General features: G+C 36.0%; 1 protein-coding gene across 1 annotated transcript; it reads right to left on the minus strand.

The window, feature by feature from the left end:
* Nucleotides 1-2,035: 2,035 nt before the first annotated feature.
* Nucleotides 2,036-7,532, minus strand: LOC141288899 (homeodomain-only protein-like). Its single transcript, XM_073821105.1, has 2 exons — nucleotides 7,098-7,532; nucleotides 2,036-2,247 (listed from the first exon to the last, which is right to left on the minus strand). The coding sequence occupies exons 1-2, from the start codon at nucleotides 7,257-7,259 to the stop codon at nucleotides 2,170-2,172; spliced, it is 240 nt and encodes a 79-aa protein (XP_073677206.1). The 5' UTR covers nucleotides 7,260-7,532; the 3' UTR covers nucleotides 2,036-2,169.
* Nucleotides 7,533-22,153: the final 14,621 nt, after the last annotated feature.

Genomic DNA, 22,153 nt, shown 5'->3' on the forward strand with positions numbered 1-22,153 from the left:
AATGCTACGCTATTTTTCCAAATCTTGAATGACCTGAGGGAAGATGTGGAGGGAAAATTATATAATACCATAAAATTAAATCGATAAAGTAGATAAAAAGAGTCATGAGAAATAATACCGCCAATGGTTAACCAGTAATTTGCCGGAATTTGGCCACCTCAGAGACACGCTATGTACCGCAAAAGCTTTTAAGCCCTAGCTAAACTGCAGGGTTGCCAGGTTTTCACAACAAATCCCGCCCAATTGCTACTCAAAACTAGCCCAATGGCATTTTGAGGGGGGTCCCCCAGTGAAAACGTAAAATACACGTTTTTTGGAGGGGTTCCCCCGGTACAGTTCGCATTCCAGCTGATAAAGATAACGTTATTGGGGTCGTTAACCCGCTGACATAAAAAAATCACCCGCGGCAAAACCTCGGACTTGGCAACACTGCTAAACTGGCGCAGATGAAATCAATAAGTATTCGGGTGTTCTGAATTGTGCAGGAGGGGGCGGAGACTAGCACAATCAACCAATGACGGAGTAATATGGTCTCTCACTACACCTCGCTTTTTCTCTCTCTCTCCTCAGTTTATATAGATTTTCACTTATTTTATTTACCAAATATTTCTTATAATGCATTGCAGTTTCATATTTCTATCAAGTTCTAACTTAGCTGTATTATTTTAATATCTTCTAAAATATGCCAGGAAACGTACTGCAGTGTGTTTGTGTTAAACTCAGCATCTGCGCTGCAGTCAAATGAGCATGTTTGTTTTTCCGTTGAGGGTGTGGGATGTTTTTTCACGGCCCACTGCTCAAACACACACACACACACACACACACACACACTTTACCACTGCAGTCAGCTTTGCTCTGCCAACCATTCAAAAGTGGCCTCGTCTGTCCATCCTTTGCTTACTGGATGTGTTTAAAGATTTAAATATTTCATGAAGCGCTGCCATCAGCTTTTAAGTCCGCCTGAGGCTTCACACTCTTTACACTGTTTCTCACATGGACTCGTGAGGTTTAGTCGACTCTTTCACCATCCTTGTCATCAAGATTTAATTTTAAAACCACCTAGGCTTTCCTTAACACATTTCAAGTTGGTGCCCAGGTTTGCAGATGCATTCAAAACGAGCTTATGCTACGATTTGGTCAGCTACCTAGATGCGGCCATATTGGCATTACTCCATGTAAACAACAAAAGCACTGACGGCATGGTTAATGTACTACTGAATATGTTGTTCTGCTAATTTATGCTATCTAAACCACAGACAAAACGTGTGGAAGCTGCTAAATCATATAGCGAAGGACTTAGTAAACAGGAAAGTGCAATATTTTGGCAAACTATAGTTAATAGGTGGTAAAGATACGTACAAGCAGTAATAATTAAGATATTAGCCTAATATTTCACCTACCTGACCGGAAATGATAAGAACAAACATGAATGTTGTCAAGATTCTTGTCCTGGAAATCCTGGTTCAGTTTGGCCAACCACAAACGCCTTTTGTTCCTCAGACAGTTTTTTGCACTCTTCTCCTTGATTTGTTAAAACTTTTGGCAGTTTATAGTACTTCAAATGTTGTTGTTTTTTCGCTCCGATCGATTAGTACAGCCCAAAACATGACAATAACTGACTGTTTCAGCAGCAGTAATGATGATGCGTCCTAAAAACACTCTACTCTTTCATAGATTATGAAACTCTGCTGCCTTTACGAAGAAAAACTGAGAAGCAGAAGACATGTGAGTATGTTCTCCATTTAATCTCATATTAGTGTCTAGCACAAACAATTGAGATGATAAAGAGACCTTTTTGTTATTTTATAGGTTTATAAATAAAGATAAAGTGTATCTTTGATGTTTCTCAGCTCCATGATGGTCCTTCTAATGAGAAAGCAAACAAGCTCTATTTGACACATGGAATTAAACCCTAACCATACAGATGTAATTCTTTATATACAGATGCTTACATTTAGTTTTATTTACGGACATTTAATAGTCATTATGGCAATTAAATATATATGGCATACATACACTTTGAGCAAAAGATTACAACTTAGATCAAATTAAAAAAATAAAACTTCAGAAAACATTCTCAAATAAGAGAGACAGTGAGATGGTCTACTAAACAATCACTGGAACGGAAAGAGAGCAACAGCAAGAAAACAAGAACTTGAAGATCTTCCATCAGTCCTTCACTGATCCCAGTTCAGCAGGGAGACCTTCTGCTTTCCTCCACTGAGCGTTTCGAATCCTGAACCATTTCTATAAGACAGAGAGAGATAGAGAAAGATTAGACTGATTGTTTGCAATATGTTTTCAAATTGTATGTTTACATACCATTTTTTGTCAGTTCGGATTCTGAAAGCTCTTTTTACATGAATGCAAGGTATTTTTGAAATAGTCAGATTCAAGTGTTTACATGTGTATTTTGTTCTTATTGATAACGTATTTCAGATCAAGCTCAGTTAGAATAATTGAGCTGTTTACACACAGGCTTTTCAATCCAATTAAACCATCAATCTGATTATAATTGAATGCATTATTTGAATCTTTTTCAGCACAAGTACTGAGTGAAGAACAGAGTAAATATTTCACTTTTACACACATACTAATCTTATGCTGATGGTACACGGGGCAACTTTTTGAGCAATTCTATAGGGCAACTTTTTTTTTTTGCAATATTGTTTGGGCACTTTCCCATTGAAAATGGGTAACAGATTTCTATCTGGATAATTTAGATCAATCGTGGGCCCTGTATCTCACCTGGTTGCCCATTGACGGCAACATTTGCCTAAGTTGCCTGGCAACATTGCTCAAAAAGTTGCCCAGTGTATCATCAGCCTTAGAGTGTCCCAAATTAGCTGATTTTCATAGAAATAGACAGTTGCACAACAGCTCTGAGGTACAATGTTCTTTAACACTAGCCTTGCAACACTGTCAGTGTTTTACATAACAAACCATGGGAGTATATAAAAAGCTTTGTATAAAATCCCCTTCTTTGGTTGGGTGATCATATATCCTCTTTTGAGGGTTTCTAAATTGCCTAAAATGTCCAGATTTAGGCTATGTTTTCATATTGTTTTCATACCTGCTAAAGGTAATGACTGAAAAGTAATTTGTACATAATTGACCAATCGTGGCGTAACGTATAAGGACTGTAGAGACCGTCAAAAGCAAAACAAAGCCAAACCCCAGACATTTCAGACAATTTAGAGGCATGTGGTCACCCTATTTTTGGAACTATTTTGTTTGCTCATCTAAAAAACACAAACACACCATTATTTTTCAACAGAAGAACAGCAATCACTGTTCAAACAGCAGAATCTTCATTCATCTTCACCACAGGTTTTAGTGCAGCATGTGTAGCGTTTGACTCAGAGCCAAACACTTGACATTAGAGTATCCACCCATCACTAACCCTACAGTACAGACACACAGCGCCTGTGTTTACTAGCCAACACGGCGAGCAGGCATGACCGGTTTACAAAGAGAAAGAGAGGTGTACACCTGTTCCTCATACCGCACCCTTTGCGTTTGAGTTTTTCTTAGCATTAAAATAATGCAAAGAGGTGATATCATTTCCCCCAGAGCTAGAACAGAGTTTGTTATTCAAACCATTTTTCCCCAGGTCAAATTTGCCTATGAAGTAAAGCCATAGACGAGACTGCGCTTAGCTTTTATTGGTTACATTTTCATGACAATTTCTCACATTCCTAATAGTCTTCAAACAGGGTCATAGAGTATATTAGCGTGGATTTTAAAAATCCCAAAATCACTTAAAAAGGTCTTAAATCAGAGCAGAAAGTAATAAAGTCATTGCATTAAATGCTGCATACGGTCAGTGTCGCCAAGTCTGTGGTTTTCCAGCGGAATTGGGCTACTTTAACACTGTTGACACGGGTTGTTTTTCATGTCTGCGAGTTGAAGCAACCCCAATCATGTAATATTTTGCCCCTGAAATGAAAAAAACTTATATTTTACCTCCCACAACACGATTTACCTTGGTTAGATCCCCCCAAACGTGATCTGGCTAGTTTTTGACTAGATTTAGACTAGTTTTTGAGTAGCAATTGGGTGGATTTTGTTCTGAAACCTGGCATCCCTGTATACAGTGTTGACAAATGATAATCTGAACAAATGATAAAATGAAATATCTAAACAAAATGCAATTGGGCCCCCAAAATGCGACTGGGCTAGTTTTGAGAAGCAATTGGCCAGGTTTTTGTTGTGAAAACCTGGCAACCCTGTACACAGCGCTGAATATGATAATCTTCCTCAGTATTTATGTCCTGTTTTCCATGTGAATTATCTAAAAACAAATGCAACTGGGCCCCCAAAACTGGACTGAGCTAGTTTTGAGTAGCAATTGGCCAGGTTTTGTTGTGAAAACCTGGCAACCTTGCATACAATGATGAAAAATGTTCAATCATCTTCAGTATTTTTGTCCTGTTTTCCCAATCAAATATCTAAAAACAAAACGCAATTGGGCCCCCAAAATGCGATTGGGCTTGTTTTGAGTAGCAGTTAGCCGGATTTTGTTGTAAAAGCCTGGCAACCCTGGATACAGTACTGAAAATAACAATCTTCCTCAGTATTTGTGTCCTGTTTTCCAATTCAGATATCTAAACAAAATGCAGTTGTACCCCCCAAAACAAAACTGGGCTAGTTTTGAGTAGCAATTGGCTGGGTTTTGTTGTGAAAACCTGGCAACCCCGCATACAGTCCTGAAAAATATTAATCTTAATCAGTATTCCACAAATATCGCTTTGGATAAAAGCGTCTGCTAAATGAATAAATGTAAATGTAAAATGTAAATATATGAACATCTTTAAATCAATATACACTTTCTTAAGATGCAAAATAAAGATGAGAAGTCTTGTTTTCTAAAAGGATAATTCAAATTAAGTGAGTTCATGTATAAAACAAGAACAAATATCTGTAAATGGGGTATGAAAACTTGTTTTCTATTTGAATTCAGTTTTGCGCATTGGCAGATATTTGCTCTTTTGATCAGTTTCACAGTTTCTGTCATTTTAAAGGATTCTTTGATGAACAGAAATCTAAAAAAAAACAGCATTTCCTTGAAATAGAAATCTTTTGTAAATCTCTTTACTGTCACGTTTGTTTAATTTAATGCATCCTTTCTGAATAAAACTATTGCTTTCCATCGGAAACCCCCAAACTCTTTAATAACTAAGACTTGAGCATGAGTAAATTTAAGCACTCTGTAAATACACACACCCCTAAAATAGTGAATTGCTAAGCCTGTTCTATTGTGTAGGATGATTTATCACAAAGGCGTTCACATTTTTTATAAGTGCACTTGGTTTTTCACAATCACAGTGACAGTAATAGACCAGCCTCAATATGGAATGTGTTTCCAGTAAAATGCTGCTTAACTTCACGCTGTCAGCACTGATAGTGTTGCTCACAAGCGCTGAAGTATCTGTTAGATACTGTAAGTAGATGCATTACATCATTACTAACTGCCCATTACATCATGACTCTGTGTGGGTTTTTAATGTGAAAGAGCATGTTTAGAAATCAGACACAATGCGTTTGAACATGTCGACCATATCCGTAAGAGAGTAGGCGCGTCCGGAGGCGCTCCGGGTCGCCTATTGTGCTCAAACACTCTGTTTATGGTCAGTGTCAGTTCTCCATTCACAAGCCCTTTGCCTTTTTAATGCTGTCAGTGTGTTATTTTGAGCTGGTGACAGCAAAACAGGAATGAAGACAATGCATGAGAGAAGCTTGCATCAAGGGTAATGTGGCTTAGTGGTTAAAGATGTCATGCGTTCACTGAAAAGTTGTAAGCTCACACCCCAGAAGAGTTGATCCATCAACTTTCATTGTGCAATTAAACGTTGCAACCTCCTGAGGGACTCAATCTGTGTAAGTTAGGTCACTCTAAGCAATGAAAAACACCTCTCCAGAGGCATTATTATTTACTTTAACATTTATTGTCGTCATAAAGTTTCCCTGATCAAATAAAGTCAGGCAGTTGTTATGCAATAAAGGTTCATAATCCTTATGTCAAACCATATGTTGTTTGAACTAAAACGTACCATGGTATTACCATATTTTTGGACACACAGCATTGTAGTATCAAGTTTTTAACATTTGTAATTACACTGAGATGTAAAAGCTGTGGTATAATCAGATATAAGTACCATCCCAGCTAACAAAAATGTGACCTTAGACCACAAAATTTGTAGCAATAGCCCAAAATACATTGTATGGGTCAAAATTATCTATTTTATGCCAAAAATCATTATATTAAAGATCATGTTCCATGAAAATATTTACTACATTTCTTACCGTAAATATATCAAAACTTAATTTTTGATTAGTAATACGCATCGCTAAGAACTTCATTTGGACAACTTTAAAATCGTTTTCCTCAATATTTTGATTTTTGCACCCTCAGAATCCAGATTTTCAAACAGTTATATTGTCCTATCTAACAAAACATACATTAATCGAAAACTTACATTTATTTAGCTTTCTGGTGATGTATAAATCAAAGTTCTAAAAAAAAAAAAAGACCCTTATGGCTGGTTTTGTGGTCCAAGGTCACAAATATGTATGCTAATATTCACATAAATCAAGTTATTTCTTGTGAACGTTCAAAACATCGAGTTTTTTAAATGTTTAAAACAAATCTCTTGGTTAATATTGGAGAAAGCATTAAGGAAAGGTTCAATTTTATCATTTTGAAAACATTATGGGAACGTTACTTTGAATGTTCTTTAACCCTGTGAGACTAGTAGTAAGTTTAGTAAGGTTAAAAAAACCAAACTGATGTCAAAAATGTTTTAGAAAACTATGAAAGCCGTATAAATAATGTAATGATAGATAGATAGATAGATAGATAGATAGATAGATAGATAGATAGATAGATAGATAGATAGATAGATCTATCAACACTTTTTAAACTAGAGATTTTGTACGTTAAAAGCGACAAAACAAAACGCGAGCGCTGCCATTTGACCAATCAGAAGGTCGCGGCAAACCGCAACGCTTCCAATCGGCCAATCAACGCGACGCGTTTTCCAAACGTTCTAGTTCGTTGCGTAGCGTTCTACACGAGGATCTCACAATAAACTCACCGCTGTCTCCTCTTCGCTCAGCCCGCACTCCGCTGCGATCAGCATCAGCGTGGCGTCGTCAGGATGTTTGCTGACCTTGGTGAAATTCTCCTCCAGAACTTTAATCTGATCCTCCGCTAAATGCATCCCGTACATCGCCATCGCGGTTCCACTCGCGCTCATGTTTCAACTCCAAACAGACAAAATGCACTGGAAATAAAAAATCACAGCTCGACCGATGCCAGTCTCAGCGTCCCATGCAAATAAAGTCCAAAGTTTGGAAAAAAAGCGCCAGCCTCCACGAGGAAAAGCTGTGGGTAAGGGAAAACACAAAGTCAGAGTGAGCTCCACGAAGCTGAGTCCGTTGACGCGTGTGAAACGCCTCTTTTCAGTGACAGCAGCAGCAGCAGCAGCGAGTGCGGACGCGTCAGATGTGTGTACTGTACCTGATTATGGCCAAACTCCATCTGCTCAGCCTCTGATCATTCACAGCATTATGTAATGCCCTCCGGGTGACGTCACTGCGGGGCAGAAGTGTGACAGACCTTTGAATGTATATCAGACAATGAGATCACGCAGTGTTTACCTCATTAAAACATGTCTTAGGAATTGTACGTCACAATTAAAACAAATGAATGTGTATTTTATTTGTTTTGAAACCAGGAAATCATTACCATGCCAAAACATATACTTATACAAACAATAGTAATTAGTATTATGTGGATAAAATACACAAATGTGTGTGTGTGTGTGTGTGTGTGTGTGTGTGTGTGTGTGTGTGTGTGTGTGTGTGTGTGTGTGTGTGTGTGTGTGCATATATATATATATATATATAAAATAAAATAATAAAATAAAACTTTGTTTTTGTTGTTGTTGTTGTTATTAATATTAATAAACATATTAATAAATAACAACACCTATTATTATTATTATAAAAATAAATATAAAAAGTATGTACAACTTTGTTATTATTAGTATTATTAAACATTAATAAATAACACTTATTAATTAATAATTTATTATGATTAACAATTGTGATAATAAATGTACAACAAAATTGTACATGTATTTTATTTTTCAATAATTCTTTTTAATAATAATAATAATAATAATGGAAATAATAAAAAGTAACAAAATTGAACATTGTTTTCAATGTATTTTTCTAATAATAATACTTATTATTATTTATTAATATGTTTATTATTATTATTAGTACTATAATTAAAAGTACAACAAAATTGTAAAACAAATGAAAACTAATTTCAATAAATTCAATAAACGTTGTTATTATTTATTCATATGTTTTTAATAGGGGTGGGCATAGATTAATTTTTTTAATCTAGATTAATCTAGATTAAATCTTGGAATTAATCTAGATTAATCTAGATTAAAATGGCTAATTTGAGTTCTGCTGAAGGCATTCAGAATATGTGTGCTACCCAAATAATGACTAAAAGTAAGTCTTTGAGAATGGATCATAAAGCTCATAAAGCTGTTCTATGATAATTTGTTGATGAAAATAAATTATGTTCAATTAGATGTACTTGTGTTTACTAACTAACTAACAATGAAATTATTTTTTCTACCTATTAGATTGTGTGTTTTTTTTACGTCAACACCTACCCAGCCCATTACATGTTACACCGTACTTTTATTTTGACAGGTTGCCATGAAGTTTCTGTGTATACAGTATGATATGATGCTAGTTTTCTCAAATGAAACGGTAAAAGTGACACTCACAGCAGTTTGGGAGATTGAGTTTATTTGTTCATGTGAGATGAAAATGCCAAAAATTACCGGGAGCGTCACGTGTGTTTCAGTATGCGTGTAGTAAAAGCTCGTCTCCGCCATGCATACATACAGCTAGGCAAACGGAACATATCAGATTCATATTAAAACGGTCTTTTTGCATTTCAGTTTTCACATACACTAGTCCATATCGCGATTTGAATTAAGTGACAGAGCAACATTTGATTTATGAATCCAAAAAACGACGAATTTACGTGGCATTTCGCGCTATAGTAGATTCTGTTTTCATGAATGGAGGACGACGCGATCCTGTCTGTGTTTTGGAGGAGACTTAAACGCGCGACCATATTCGGTATACATCCGCGTTAAACTATCAAGGTGAAAGTCATCATAGCTTGCGTAGTTTAGACCCAGCTCCTAACCCAAATTTGAGAATAGATTAACGGCGATATTTTTTTTATCGCACGATAAGAGTTTCGCGTTAACGCAGCACGTTAACGCCGATAACGGCCCACCACTAGTTTTTAATAAAAATAAAATTACAACAAAATTGTAAAACAAACGAAAACTAATTTCAATTAATTTTTCTAATAATGTGTTGTTATTATTTATTAATATGTTTTTTTAAATAATATTAAAAGTACAACAAAATTGTACATACATCTACTTTATTTTTCAATTTATTTTTTTGATAATAATAATAATAATAATAATGGTAATAATAAAAGTAACAAAATTTAACATATTTTTCAATGTATTTTTCTAATAATAATAATAAGTATTATTATTTATTAATATGTTTATTATTATTAATACTATAATTAAAAGTAATTATAAAACTTTCTTAAAAAGTTGTAAAACAAATGAAAACTAATTTCAATTAATTTTTCTAATAATAATAAGTGTTGTTATTATTTAATAATGTTTTTTAATAATAATAAAAGTACAACAAAATTGTACATTGATTATTTTATTTTTCAATTTAGTTGTTTAATAATAATAATAATAATAATAATAATAATAATATGAGTTCTTGTTATTATTTATCAGTATGTTTAATAATAGGTGTTTTTATTTATTAATGTTATTTATTAATTAATTAATGTATTTATGAATTTATAGTGTTCATTATAGTAATAAAAAAAATAGGTATTGATATAATTTATTACAAAATTGTACATAGTTTTTTATTCTAGTAATAATAGTTGTTGTTATTATTTTTTATGAATATGTTTAATAATAATAGGTGTTGTTATTTATTAATGTTATAATAATAATAATAATAATAAAATTGTAATAATAATAAAAAGTACAAAAAAATTGTATATAACTTATTTATACTATTTATTATAATAAATTATTTATACTATTTATTTATTAATAAATAATAACAACACCTATTATTATTATCAAAAACATTTTGTACAATATACAGAGACTTTTATCATTTTTAATATTAATTTAATGTAAATGTTACATTTACTGGATTACCAACATACTAAGAATGAACTAATTAAATAAATAACGAATTTAATAAAACAACAATAAAATGCACTAGTTTATTCTAAAATAATAATATATTTATTAAATAATTAATGTAATTAATAATTAAATAAATGAATAAATTAATTACTAATTAAATGCATTCATTTAGTAAAATTCAATGGAAACACAACCTTTATTGTTTAAAATATCTGCTGTTTGAATTGTTTTCAGCACATTTTCTCCAGTGCTTTTTCAAAAAGCTGTTTTTCGTAACAATATGCTGAATTTATGAATGATAATGAATCATGTATTTCAGATACATTTAATTCTTGTTTTATTGAATTCATTATTACTTTGTACTCCATACTTTGGTCCTCCATATAATACTATAATGTATGAGTGCTTTAACACTGTTATTCAATAAATAAGCAAATTAATTATTTTTATTATATGTGACCGCAGGACCACAAAACCAGTCATAAGGGTACATTTTTTGAAACTGAGATTTAAACATCACCTGAATAAATAACCTATCCATTGATGTATGGTTTGTTAGGATAAAACAATACTGGGTCGAGATACAACTATTTGAAAATCTGGAATCTAAGGGTGCAAAAAAAAATCGAAATATTGAGAAAATCGTCTTTAAAGCTGTGTAAATGAAGTTCTTAGCAATGCATATTACTAATCAAAAATTAAGGTTTGATATACGGTAGGAAATTATTACAAAATATCTACTTTTTTTTTACGTGTTATGTGAAACTCATGCGGGCTGTCCAGCATTTGTCAGCAGTTTGATTATATCTAGTTCGTACAAATACTGTTCTTGTTTTGAAGTTCTAATGAAGTTCTTTTACTGATTATCTCTCTTTCATATCCGGTACTAAATTCAATCCGCTGGGTGTTTTTGCAGATCTGTCGGCTGTTTCTCCAGCAGTTTACAGCACGTGTGTTGTGTTTGTTCATGTCATGACTGTGAAGCTTAAGAAGAATGCTGAGCGGTGAGTTCTCTGAAAACAGAAACACCAGTCTGTCATGTCCCGAAAACACATGTCTGTAGAGGAGCCTGCGGGTGTTTGTCAGAGGAGAACTCAATGGAAGGGGAGGTTTCTGTAGAGGAGGAGAGGAAATGGGGGACGCCGATATCTAGACTCCCACAAAGAGACCACTGGACCCTCTGGACTGATTATATATCACTTTACATGCTACACATCCCCTATAGAGTATGCATACACACACACACACACACACACACACACACACACACACACACACACACACACACACACACACACACACACACACACACACACACACACACACACACACACACACACACACACACACACACACACACACACGTTGGGTTTACATGTTTTATGGGGACATTCCATAGGCGTAATGGTTTTCATACTGTACAAACCGTATTTTCTATCACCCTACACCTACCCTACACCTAAACCTAGCCCTCACAGGAGATTGTGCACACTTTTACTTCCTCAAAAAAACTCATTGTGCATGATTTCTAAGCCTGTTTCCTCATGGGGACCTGAGAAATGTCCCCACAAGGTCAAAATCTACTGGTATTCCTATCCTTGTGGGGACATTTGGTCCCCACAACGTGATGAATACCAGGTGCACACACACACACACACACACACACACACACACACACACACACACACACACACACACACACACACACATCCTCGTCCTGTGGAGCTGCATTCTTTTAGCGGTTATAACTTATGTAAAAAGTTGATGCCTGGAGTTGTTTAAAAGAATGATTTTCATACAATATGTCATTTTTTAGTGTGTTTTCATGATGATCTATCAACATGTTTGTGATATAATTTGATCTGCTTCTGTCAGATTCACCTGTTCAGGTGAATGAAACGGTTAACACAAGACTATTTCTTCTTGTAGGTCACTATGTGGAACTACAATAACATTTTTTATGCTGTTTTTATTTTATTATTTTTACATTATTATGTATTTTAAAATCTTTAAAACTTCAAGTTGTTTTCCGTTAGTTTGAGTGATATTTGTGTCATTGAGATACTATTGTCCTTTTTTGGTAACACTCTAGAATAGGTAACACTTATTCACTATTAACTACGACTTATTAGCATGCATATTACTAGAATATTAGCCATTTGTTAGTACTAATTAAGCACATATTAATGCCTTATTCTACATTCCTAATCCTACCCAATACCTAAACCTAACAACTACCTTACTAACTATTAATAAGCAGCAAATTAGGAATGTATTAAGGGAAAAGTCGTATAGTTAATAGTGAATAAGTGTTACCATTTTTTTTTTTAATTTTTATATTTTCATTTTAACTTTAGTCAAAGTTTTATTATTTTTCTGTGTTGTCGTTTCTGTTTTATTTTATTTCAGTTAAAGTTCATTATATTTTAAGTAACAAAAAATTCATCCCAGTTTAAGTATTTGAATTATATTTTCTCTCACTTTATTTATAATCAATATGGAAGCCCGTTTCTGCCACTGAAAAACAAATTTAAAAAGGTTATTGCAACTTTTTATCTCACAATTTAGACCCCCCCCCCCCCCTCAGAATTGCACGCTATTACTTAGCAATTATGAATAAGTGCAAGAAAATACTTTTTTTCTTGCAAATGTAAGATTGTATCTTGCAATTCTGACTTTATTTCAGAATTGCAAGACTTAGACTTGCAAGTTATAAAGTCAGAATTGCGGGATAAAAACTCTTTTTTCTTGCAAATGTGAGTTTGTTTTGCAATTTTGACTTTATCTCAGAATTGTGTGATATAAACTCACAATTACGAGTTATTAAGTCAGAATTGCAAGATATAAACTCACAAGTTATAAAGTCAAAATTGCGAGATTAAAACTCAAAAACTTTTCTTATCAATTATTAATTTTTTTCAGCCTAAATTAAAAAAATTTTAAATAGAAAATCATTTGGATTTTATTTATTTAAATTATAATTTCTGAAGTCACAATTTTGCAAAAATACATAAAAAAAAGAAAAGAAAATTGAATTGTGATGCGTTACATGGACCGTATCATGTTGACTCTTTCTGAGAATTCGGAGCTTTTTCTCACAAATGCAAGTTTGTATCTCACAGTTCTGACTTTTACCCAGAATGGCATGATATAAACTCGCAGTTGCGAGTTATGAAGACATCATTGCAAGATATAAACTTTTTTTGCATGTCATAAACTTGCAGTTTGTTATAAAGCCAGAACTGCAAGAAATTTTTTTGACCTTTTTCTTGCAATTGTGTGTTTATATCTAGAATAAAAAAATGAAAATGTTTTTCTAGGAATTGCATGATATAAACTCACAATTGCGCAGTTATAAAGTCAGAATCGTGTGATATAAACTTGCAATTGTGTGTTACAAAGTCAGAATTAAGAAAGATTTTTTTTCTCTCACAATTGTGAGTTTGTATCTCAAATGAAAAATGAATAGTGAGAAAAAAATTCTCGCAAATCCGAGTTTGAATCCCATAATTCTGACAGTTTTTCTCAGAATTGCGTGATATTGAGAGTTATAAAGTCCCATTATGACGGGGAAAGAGATTCTGACTGTTTTCAGAATTGCAAGTTTATTTTTCAGTATTGCGGGTTTATTTCTCAGAATTGTGAGTGTCTCTTATCATGCAGGATTGCTTATATCATGCAATTCTGAGGAAAAAAAAGGGTTAGAATTGTGATATGCAGTGTTGAGGGTAATGCATTACAAGTAACGCAAGTTACATAATAATATTACTTAATATTATTAATTTATATATAATACTTGAATAATATAACTAGTAGATTAACGTATTACTTTTTAATTGACAAGAAAATATCTGAGTTACCTTTTCCCCCCATTTATTGATTAAAAGCTCTCCTGTCCCCATGTTGAGAGAAATTGAGTAAGATACTTTAGTTCTAGAATAAATGTGAACATGCATTAATTCATCTCACTCGCTAAAAAACAGATACAGTATTCCTCAAAGTGAATAAAAACAGTGCTATTCAAAGCAAACCTGTAATAATGTTAAATAATACAAATATCCTTTATGTATTTAATCCCATTTTAATAACCGATGTCTTTGCTGCCAACCGTTCGATGATCCAATTCAACCATACTAATAAGCAAAAATTACTCAAGATAATCTAACATTTGTTTTCCTTTTTTTACTGCTGAAGAGTTGATATATTTCTTCTGTGGTCTACTGTACAGACGTGAATTTACTTTTCTCTAAGCCTGAGGATTTTGGTGTTAAAAGGCTTTTACGTTTGCCAAAAATATAACTTTTTATATTAAAAACAAACAAGCAAGCCCTGCCCAGATTTAAAAAGTAAAAGTAACGTATTGCATTACTTTCCATAAAAAGTAACTAAGTAACGTAATTAGTTGCTTTTTTAGGGAGTAACTCAATATTGTAATGCATTACTTTTTAAAGTAACTTTCCCCAAGATGTAAACTCACAATTGTGAAAAATAAAGCCAGCATTGTGAGATAAATAGTCGCAATTACCTTTTTTTTTATTTTAATTCAGTGGCGGAAACAGCCTTCCATAAATCTTAAGTAACAAGGAGTTGACAATTGAAAGCTGTAATTTCCAAATGGTTGCTAGGGTGTTCTGGATTGTTGCTAGGTGATCTCGATGTTGTTTTAGATCTTGCTAAATACTTACTCACTCAACTCCGAAGAGCTCACGTGTGAAAAAACAATAGTAATGCTTGCCCCCCAATGATCAGCTGCATTGATTTTTCATCTACTTATTCTTAAACTGTAGAGAAACTGGGTCATGAAACTGATGCGTGTCCTTCACTTTTGAGCAGGAACAAAACAGAATCAATACAGGCGACTCAAAATACTGTCTTTTATTTCACTGGCATTGAGAGTTGTATTGATTCCAGCCCTATTGGAGTCATTTCTACATCTCCTTTAACCCAAAGTGTTTTTCTGTTGCCTGAGGAGAGGGTGTTGAGTTTGAATGACTCACAGTTTTGTTTTCTGAAGCTCTTTGAAAAGGTTTGGGTAACAGTGTCCATACTTGCTCCTGTGAGCTCAGGCACTTCGCTCTGGTCCCGTCTCTAACCTGGAGGGCTGTTTTCTGCTCATGATCTGAGACAGAATGAGCTTAATGCTCCGTATATCTTTTATAATGAATGGTTATCATAGGTCTAAATGCTGTTTAAAGTGATACTGTGTCATAAAATAATGTTAGGGGAATACAGGCACTTGCAAAAGGTCACTTGTTTTAACAGCATTAAGGTGTTTATTGTATAAGGGTGGAGAGGTGACATGTTTGGAGAGGGAGGAGAGAAGGTGTGGACGTCCAAGATAAATTTCTGGCAACATTAGTTAGAAAGAGGATGATTTTAATCAGGTGTGTTTACAGATGCTTATAGTTACTCAGCAGGGTGGAGGAGAAGATTCACGTTTAACATACAGTATGATTTCATAACTAAACCTCATGTAAACATTCAGACACATTGTAGGGTATATAAAGGTGTATTTGAAGTGATCAGTTGATTTGTCAGGTTTATTAATCAACCAATATTTGGTGAATTTTAACATTTACTTTAGTCATTAGCAATGGATTTTGAGTAAATAAAGAGTAAAATTAGTCTTTAATTTCAAAATTTTTATGTATCTCATAGTATAATGTACAAATATCTTCAAATAATAAAAATAATAATAAAAATAACATCATTTATACATTTTAATTATTAAACAGATGTATAATTTATGTGTAACTTAATTAATAAATATATGATGAATATAGAAATATGTTATCAAATTATTCAGCAGTATTTAGTTAGTATTTTTTACTTGCATTGCAAAAATAATGCACATTTTTGGCTTTTGAGCAATTATAGAATTTTGCGATATAGAGAGAGCAATTTTGAGATGTAAACTTGGAATTCAGATTTTTATTTCTTGTACATGTGTGATATAAACTTGCAGCTGTGAGTTATAAAGTCATAATTGTGGGAAAACATTTTGGAATTCTGACTTTTTTCTTACAAATGCGAATTTGTATCTTGCAATTCTGACTTTCTTCTCGCATTTACATGATATAAACTTGCAATTGTGAGTTATAAAGTCAGAATTGCATGATATGAACTCAGAACTACATGTTATAAAGTCCAAATTGTGTGATATAAACTCACAGTTGCAAGATATAAAAACAGAATTGCGAGATAAAAACAGAATTCTGACTTTTTTTTTTTGCAAATGTGAGGTTATATTTTGCAGTTCTGACTTTTTTTCTCACAGTTGCATGATACAAACTCACAACTGCAAGTTATAAAGTCAGAACTGCGTGATAAAATCTAAGGAATTCTGACTTTTTTTCTCGCAATTGCAACTTTATATCTCATAATTTTTACCTTTTTTCTAAGAATTGTGCGATATAAACTTGCAACTGTGAGTTATAAAGTCAGAATTATGTGATATAAATCAACAATTGCAAATTATAAAGCCAGAATTGTGAGACTAAAAAACTCTGAATTCTGACTTTTTGTGAGTTTATATCTTGTAATTCTGACTTTTTTCTCAGAATTGTGTGATATAAACTCCCAGTTGCAAGTTATCAAGTCAGAATTGTGGGATAAAACCTCAGGAATTCTGACTTTTTTCGTGCAATTTCAAGTTTATATCTAGCAATTTTTACTTCTTTCTAAGAATTGTGTGATATAAATGTCACAGTTCTGTCTGTCTTGTCATTGGTTTTGCCCATTTGTCTTCCCCCCGTTGATCTGTCATTTGGTTTAGCCCTTCGTCATTGTGATTCCCTGCACCTGTCCTTGTAATTATTAGTCATCTGTGTCACCTGTGTTTATTGATTAGTCTGTCTTTAAAAGTCTGTCTTTGATTTCAGTTCCCTGTCGGTCTTTCTGTGAAATAGATGTGTGTGTATGTTCCTGCCTTGTTCCTGCCTTGTTCCATTCGGAGATTTATATTAAATATATTGTACTTTGTAAATATTGTCTATCGTCTCGTCTACTCCTGCACGCACCCCTGACATAAGGACCGACCAACCGGCACCTCTCCCTGCGTTTATTTTCCGTTTTTTGTATCAGTGTTATTTTTTTTTCCTCATGGATGACCCCAACGTCTTCATCATCCTCCTGAAGCAGGGGAGCCGCTCTCTCGAGGACCACATCAGAGACTTTCTGTTCCTCGTGCCATCAACACACTACCCGGACAGCTGCTTGTGCACGTTCTTCCGCAATGGATTAAATGATAACATCAAGACGCAGCTGTCCGGGGAGGGTCCTCGAGAGAGCCTTGCCGGATACATCGAGTGGGTGCTGGCGTCCAGTGGATCTTCCTGGACTGTCGGCTTCGTTGAGGAGGACGTCAGCCCCACTCACGACCCAGAGAGCAGCCTACCATCGCCCCGACACGCAGAGCATGAACCCGAGCGCACCGCGGATGAGGGATTAGAGCCGCGAGCGACAGAGCCAGAGCCCTCTCCGGCTGACCAGGTGCGTGAGCCGGATTCTACATCTGTGACGGTGGATTGCGACGTGGAGCAAGTGAGGGAAATGGAGAGCCCTGCCCACTGCAACTCCGCTGGGGGTGAGATGGAACACTCTGGGGACCTGATCGACTTTTCCGAAGTCGAAGATATAAAATCATATGACTTAATAGACTTTTTCTCTGAGCCACTGACCTGCATAGACTTCCCTCCCACACGCCCTCGTCTGTCTGAATCTGCCTGGTCCCCGCTGGTTCCGCCCAGCCGTCCTGAGTCCCCGCTGGTTCCACCCAGCCGTCCTGAGTCCCCACTGGTTCCGCCCAGCCGTCCTGAGTCCCCGCTGGTTCCACCCAGCCGTCCTGAGTCCCCACTGGTTCCGCCCAGCCGTCCTGAGTCCCCGCTGGTTCCGCCCAGCCGTCCTGAGTCCCCGCTGGTTCCACCCAGCCGTCCTGAGTCCCCACTGGTTCCGCCCAGCCGTCCTGAGTCCCCACTGGTTCCGCCCAGCCGTCCTGAGTCCCCACTGGTTCCGCCCAGCCGTCCTGAGTCCCCACTGGTTCCGCCCAGCCGTCCTGAGTCCCCGCTGGTTCCACCCAGCCGTCCTGAGTCCCCACTGGTTCCGCCCAGCCGTCCTGAGTCCCCACTGGTTCCGCCCAGCCGTCCTGAGTCCCCACTGGTTCCGCCCAGCCGTCCTGAGTCCCCGCTGGTTCCGCCCAGCCGCCCAAAGTCTTCCAGGTCATCAGTCAGTCCCCTTGCTCACCCTCAGCCCACCATCTCTGCAGTGGGCTCGCCGCAGGGATGCCAGCTTACATCGGTGGCATGGCTGGAGGATCCCTCAGCTCCGCCTCCAGCCTACGAGTCCAGATCTCCACCTCGGCCCTCCGACCCTGCGGCTCCACCACGGCTCTCGACGCCCTCCTCTCCACCGTCGCCTGTCGGCCCACCAGCTCCACCGGGCTCCATCGTCCCTCCGGCTCCGCCTTGGTCAGTCGTCGACCATCCGCCGCCTCGGGACTCCACTCCTCTGGCTTCGCCTCGTCCCTCTGTCCCTCCGGCTCTGTCAGGCTCCTCCTTCCCGTCAGCGTTGCCTTCGTCCTCTGTCGCTCCGGCTCCGCCGCGGACCTCCGGATCTCCGCCTCCGCCTTGGTCGCCAGAGCCTCCTGTTCCGCCTTGGCCCTCCGGATCCGCGGTGTCGCCCTGGATCTTCGGCTCTCCATCTCCGCTTCGGGTTCCTCTGCCAGCTGCTCTGCCTCTGTCGGTCGGCCCCACGGAGTCGGCGGTCCTTCCACCATGGCTCCTCCCTCCGTCAGCTCCTCCGTGGGCCGTCATCCTGGCTGCGATCTGGGTCCTGCTCTCCTGCTTCAGGTCCCTCCTGTGTCTTCCCTGGCTCCTCCCTCCGTCGTCACCCCCATGGACTGTCTTTTGTGTCACCTGGACTTTTGTTCTGGTCCTCCTCCGGGGGTTGCGTCCTCCGCCGAAGCCCCTCCTTCATTGACTCTGGTTTCCTGGTTTTTCCGCCCCTCTCGTTTTTTCCTTTTTCCACGGCGCGAGGACGCGCCTTTCCGGAGGGGGGCGTAATGTCACAGTTCTGTCTGTCTTGTCATTGGTTTTGCCCATTTGTCTTCCCCCCCGTTGATCTGTCATTTGGTTTAGCCCTTCGTCATTGTGATTCCCTGCACCTGTCCTTGTAATTATTAGTCATCTGTGTCACCTGTGTTTATTGATTAGTCTGTCTTTGATTTCAGTTCCCTGGCGGTCCTTCTGTGAAATAGATGTGTGTGTGTATGTTCCTGCCTTGTTCCATTCGGAGATTTATATTAAATATATTGTACTTTGTAAATATTGTCTATCGTCTCGTCTACTCCTGCACGCACCCCTGACAATAAACTAACAATTGCATGTTATAAAGACAGAATTGCGAGATAAAAACTGACTCTGAATTCTGACATTTTTCCACAGTACTTTTATAACTCTTGAGTTATAAAGTCAATTGCTAGAAAAATTCTGAATTCTGACTTTTTCTCTCACAACTGCAAGTTTATATCTCGCAATTTTCACTTCTTTCTAAGAACTGTGTGATATAAACTTGCAACTGTGAGTTATAAAGTCAGAATTGTGGGATAAAATCTCAAAACTTTGACTTTTTCTCACAAATGTTAGTTTGTATCTTGCAGTTCTGATTTTTTTTCCTCGAAATTGCATGATATAAACTTGCAATTGCGAGTTATGAAGTCAGAATTGTGTGATATAAACTCGCATTTGCAAGTTATAAAGTCAATTGCGAGGTAAAAATTAGGAATTCTGAATTTTTTCCACAAATCCGAGTTTGTATCCCACAATTTTTCAAATTTATTTCGCAGTTGTGAGTTTATATCTTACAATTCTGACTTAATAACTTGCAATGTGTGTTATTAGGTCACAATTGCGAGATATAAACTCAATTCTGTGAAAAAGTCATAACTCACAATTGTGAGTTCATATTACACAATTCTGAGAAAAAAGTCACAATTTTAAAGTCAGAACTGCAAGATAAATTCGGAAATTCTGATTTTTTTTCGCAAATGCAAGTATTTATCTCACAATTCTGATTTTTTTTTGTCACAATTGCGAGGTTATATCTCACAATTCTGACTATTTCTCAGAATTGCATGATGTAAACTTGCCACTACTATTTAGAAACTCACAACGGCGAGTTATAAAGTCAGAATCACGTATAAACTTGCAAATGATAAATATGTAAATTCTAATTAATAATCAAAATTATTATAATTTAATTTATAAATGTATCTATAAATACAATGCATTCTAAATAAATATGATAATACTTATGTATAATAAATAAAAATATATTTAATCAAATGTATAAAAATTTAATTTAGAACTTATTTTATGAATATCTATAAATAAAATAAATATAATAAGCATTATGTATAGGAATTGAATATTATAAAATTATAAAAATATAATATCAACAATTAGATAATCATTCTATAGAGATTTTAAGATCAGTTTACACCCTGGCCAAAGGTGTAAGAGGGTTAAAAGAATGAACAGTGAGAATCATTATTAATAACTGATTATTAACACAGGATAAAAAACATATAGAGTTCTTTTTATATGACTATTTGTATCAAATACTCAGAAGAAGAGAAGAAATAAACTTCCATTGTTCTATCCTTTACTTAATTTGATTATTTTCTTCTTGTAGACAGGAGTCTTGTATATTTTACCTATTAAACTTTAGCTCTAGTTTTTAAAAAATGTGCCGTAGCTCTTGAAGACTGAAATTCCAGTCCAATTTAGAGCATCATTTCAGTCTCTGAACAGAAGCAGGTATATGAACACGTCAACACCACAACTACCAGATCAAACTGCTTTAGTGGGAAACTGGTGGTTGACATACTGGTAGAAGGATCCAGTCAGAAGCAGAACGACAGACGGACAGCAGCCGTGTAGAGCGAACGGCACATGGCTGTTACATAAGCACACACTCCTCCCTCAGATCTGATCAACATCTGGAACTCAAACCAGGACCGACCCAAAGAAATGAGTCTCCACAAACTGAGGAAAGAGAGAGAGATGAACATCTTGTCAACAGACACACTGTCAATCACTCTTTCCTGACACACTAATAACAGGAACTTACTAAAGGCTAAATGTGAGATAAATGGATTTAAGTGATGTGTGTGGTATTGTGCAGACTAAAGACATCAGGTTGTTTATAACATTTAAACAGAGTCTGTCATACATTACTGCTTTTGGTAATGTGACTGTAGTATAAGGAGAAAATACACACTATATGTGAGTCTTAATTTTAAAGTTATAGTTAATTTTAGTAAGGTCTTGAGTGAAAACAGATTCAGTATCTCCATCAAAACTCCATCAAAAGCTCAGCACATTTCCACAAGATTGCAATAGCATTTATAACACGGAACACATGCCTGACCCTTCCCTTATTTATTTTGATTAGTTTGATTTCCACTACAAGTAAGACTCCTTTTCAGTTTAGTTTAACACATTTTACCTTGTTTAAATCCGTTCTGCAAAATGTCACAAATTTCCCCCAAAAACAGCACAGAAAATGCATGCAACAAGTCTAAATAATATTATAATCAATACAGTAATATAATCATTCAAAATATAAAAGAAAAGAAATAAAATAAAATTATTTATGTATGTATGTATGTAGGAACTCTTGAGGTTCCACAAAGAAAATTTCTTGAAAAAAAATTCCATGCCTATGGAAGCCAGTTTTCAAAGGTTATTGCGACTTTTCATCTCACAATTCTGACTTCTTTTCTTGCAATTCTAAGTTTCTTCTCAGAATTTCAATATAAACTAACAACTGTGAGAATTAAACTCAGA

Source organism: Garra rufa, chromosome 16, assembly GCF_049309525.1.
Source record: "Garra rufa chromosome 16, GarRuf1.0, whole genome shotgun sequence".
Classification (NCBI taxonomy): Eukaryota; Metazoa; Chordata; class Actinopteri; order Cypriniformes; family Cyprinidae; genus Garra; species Garra rufa.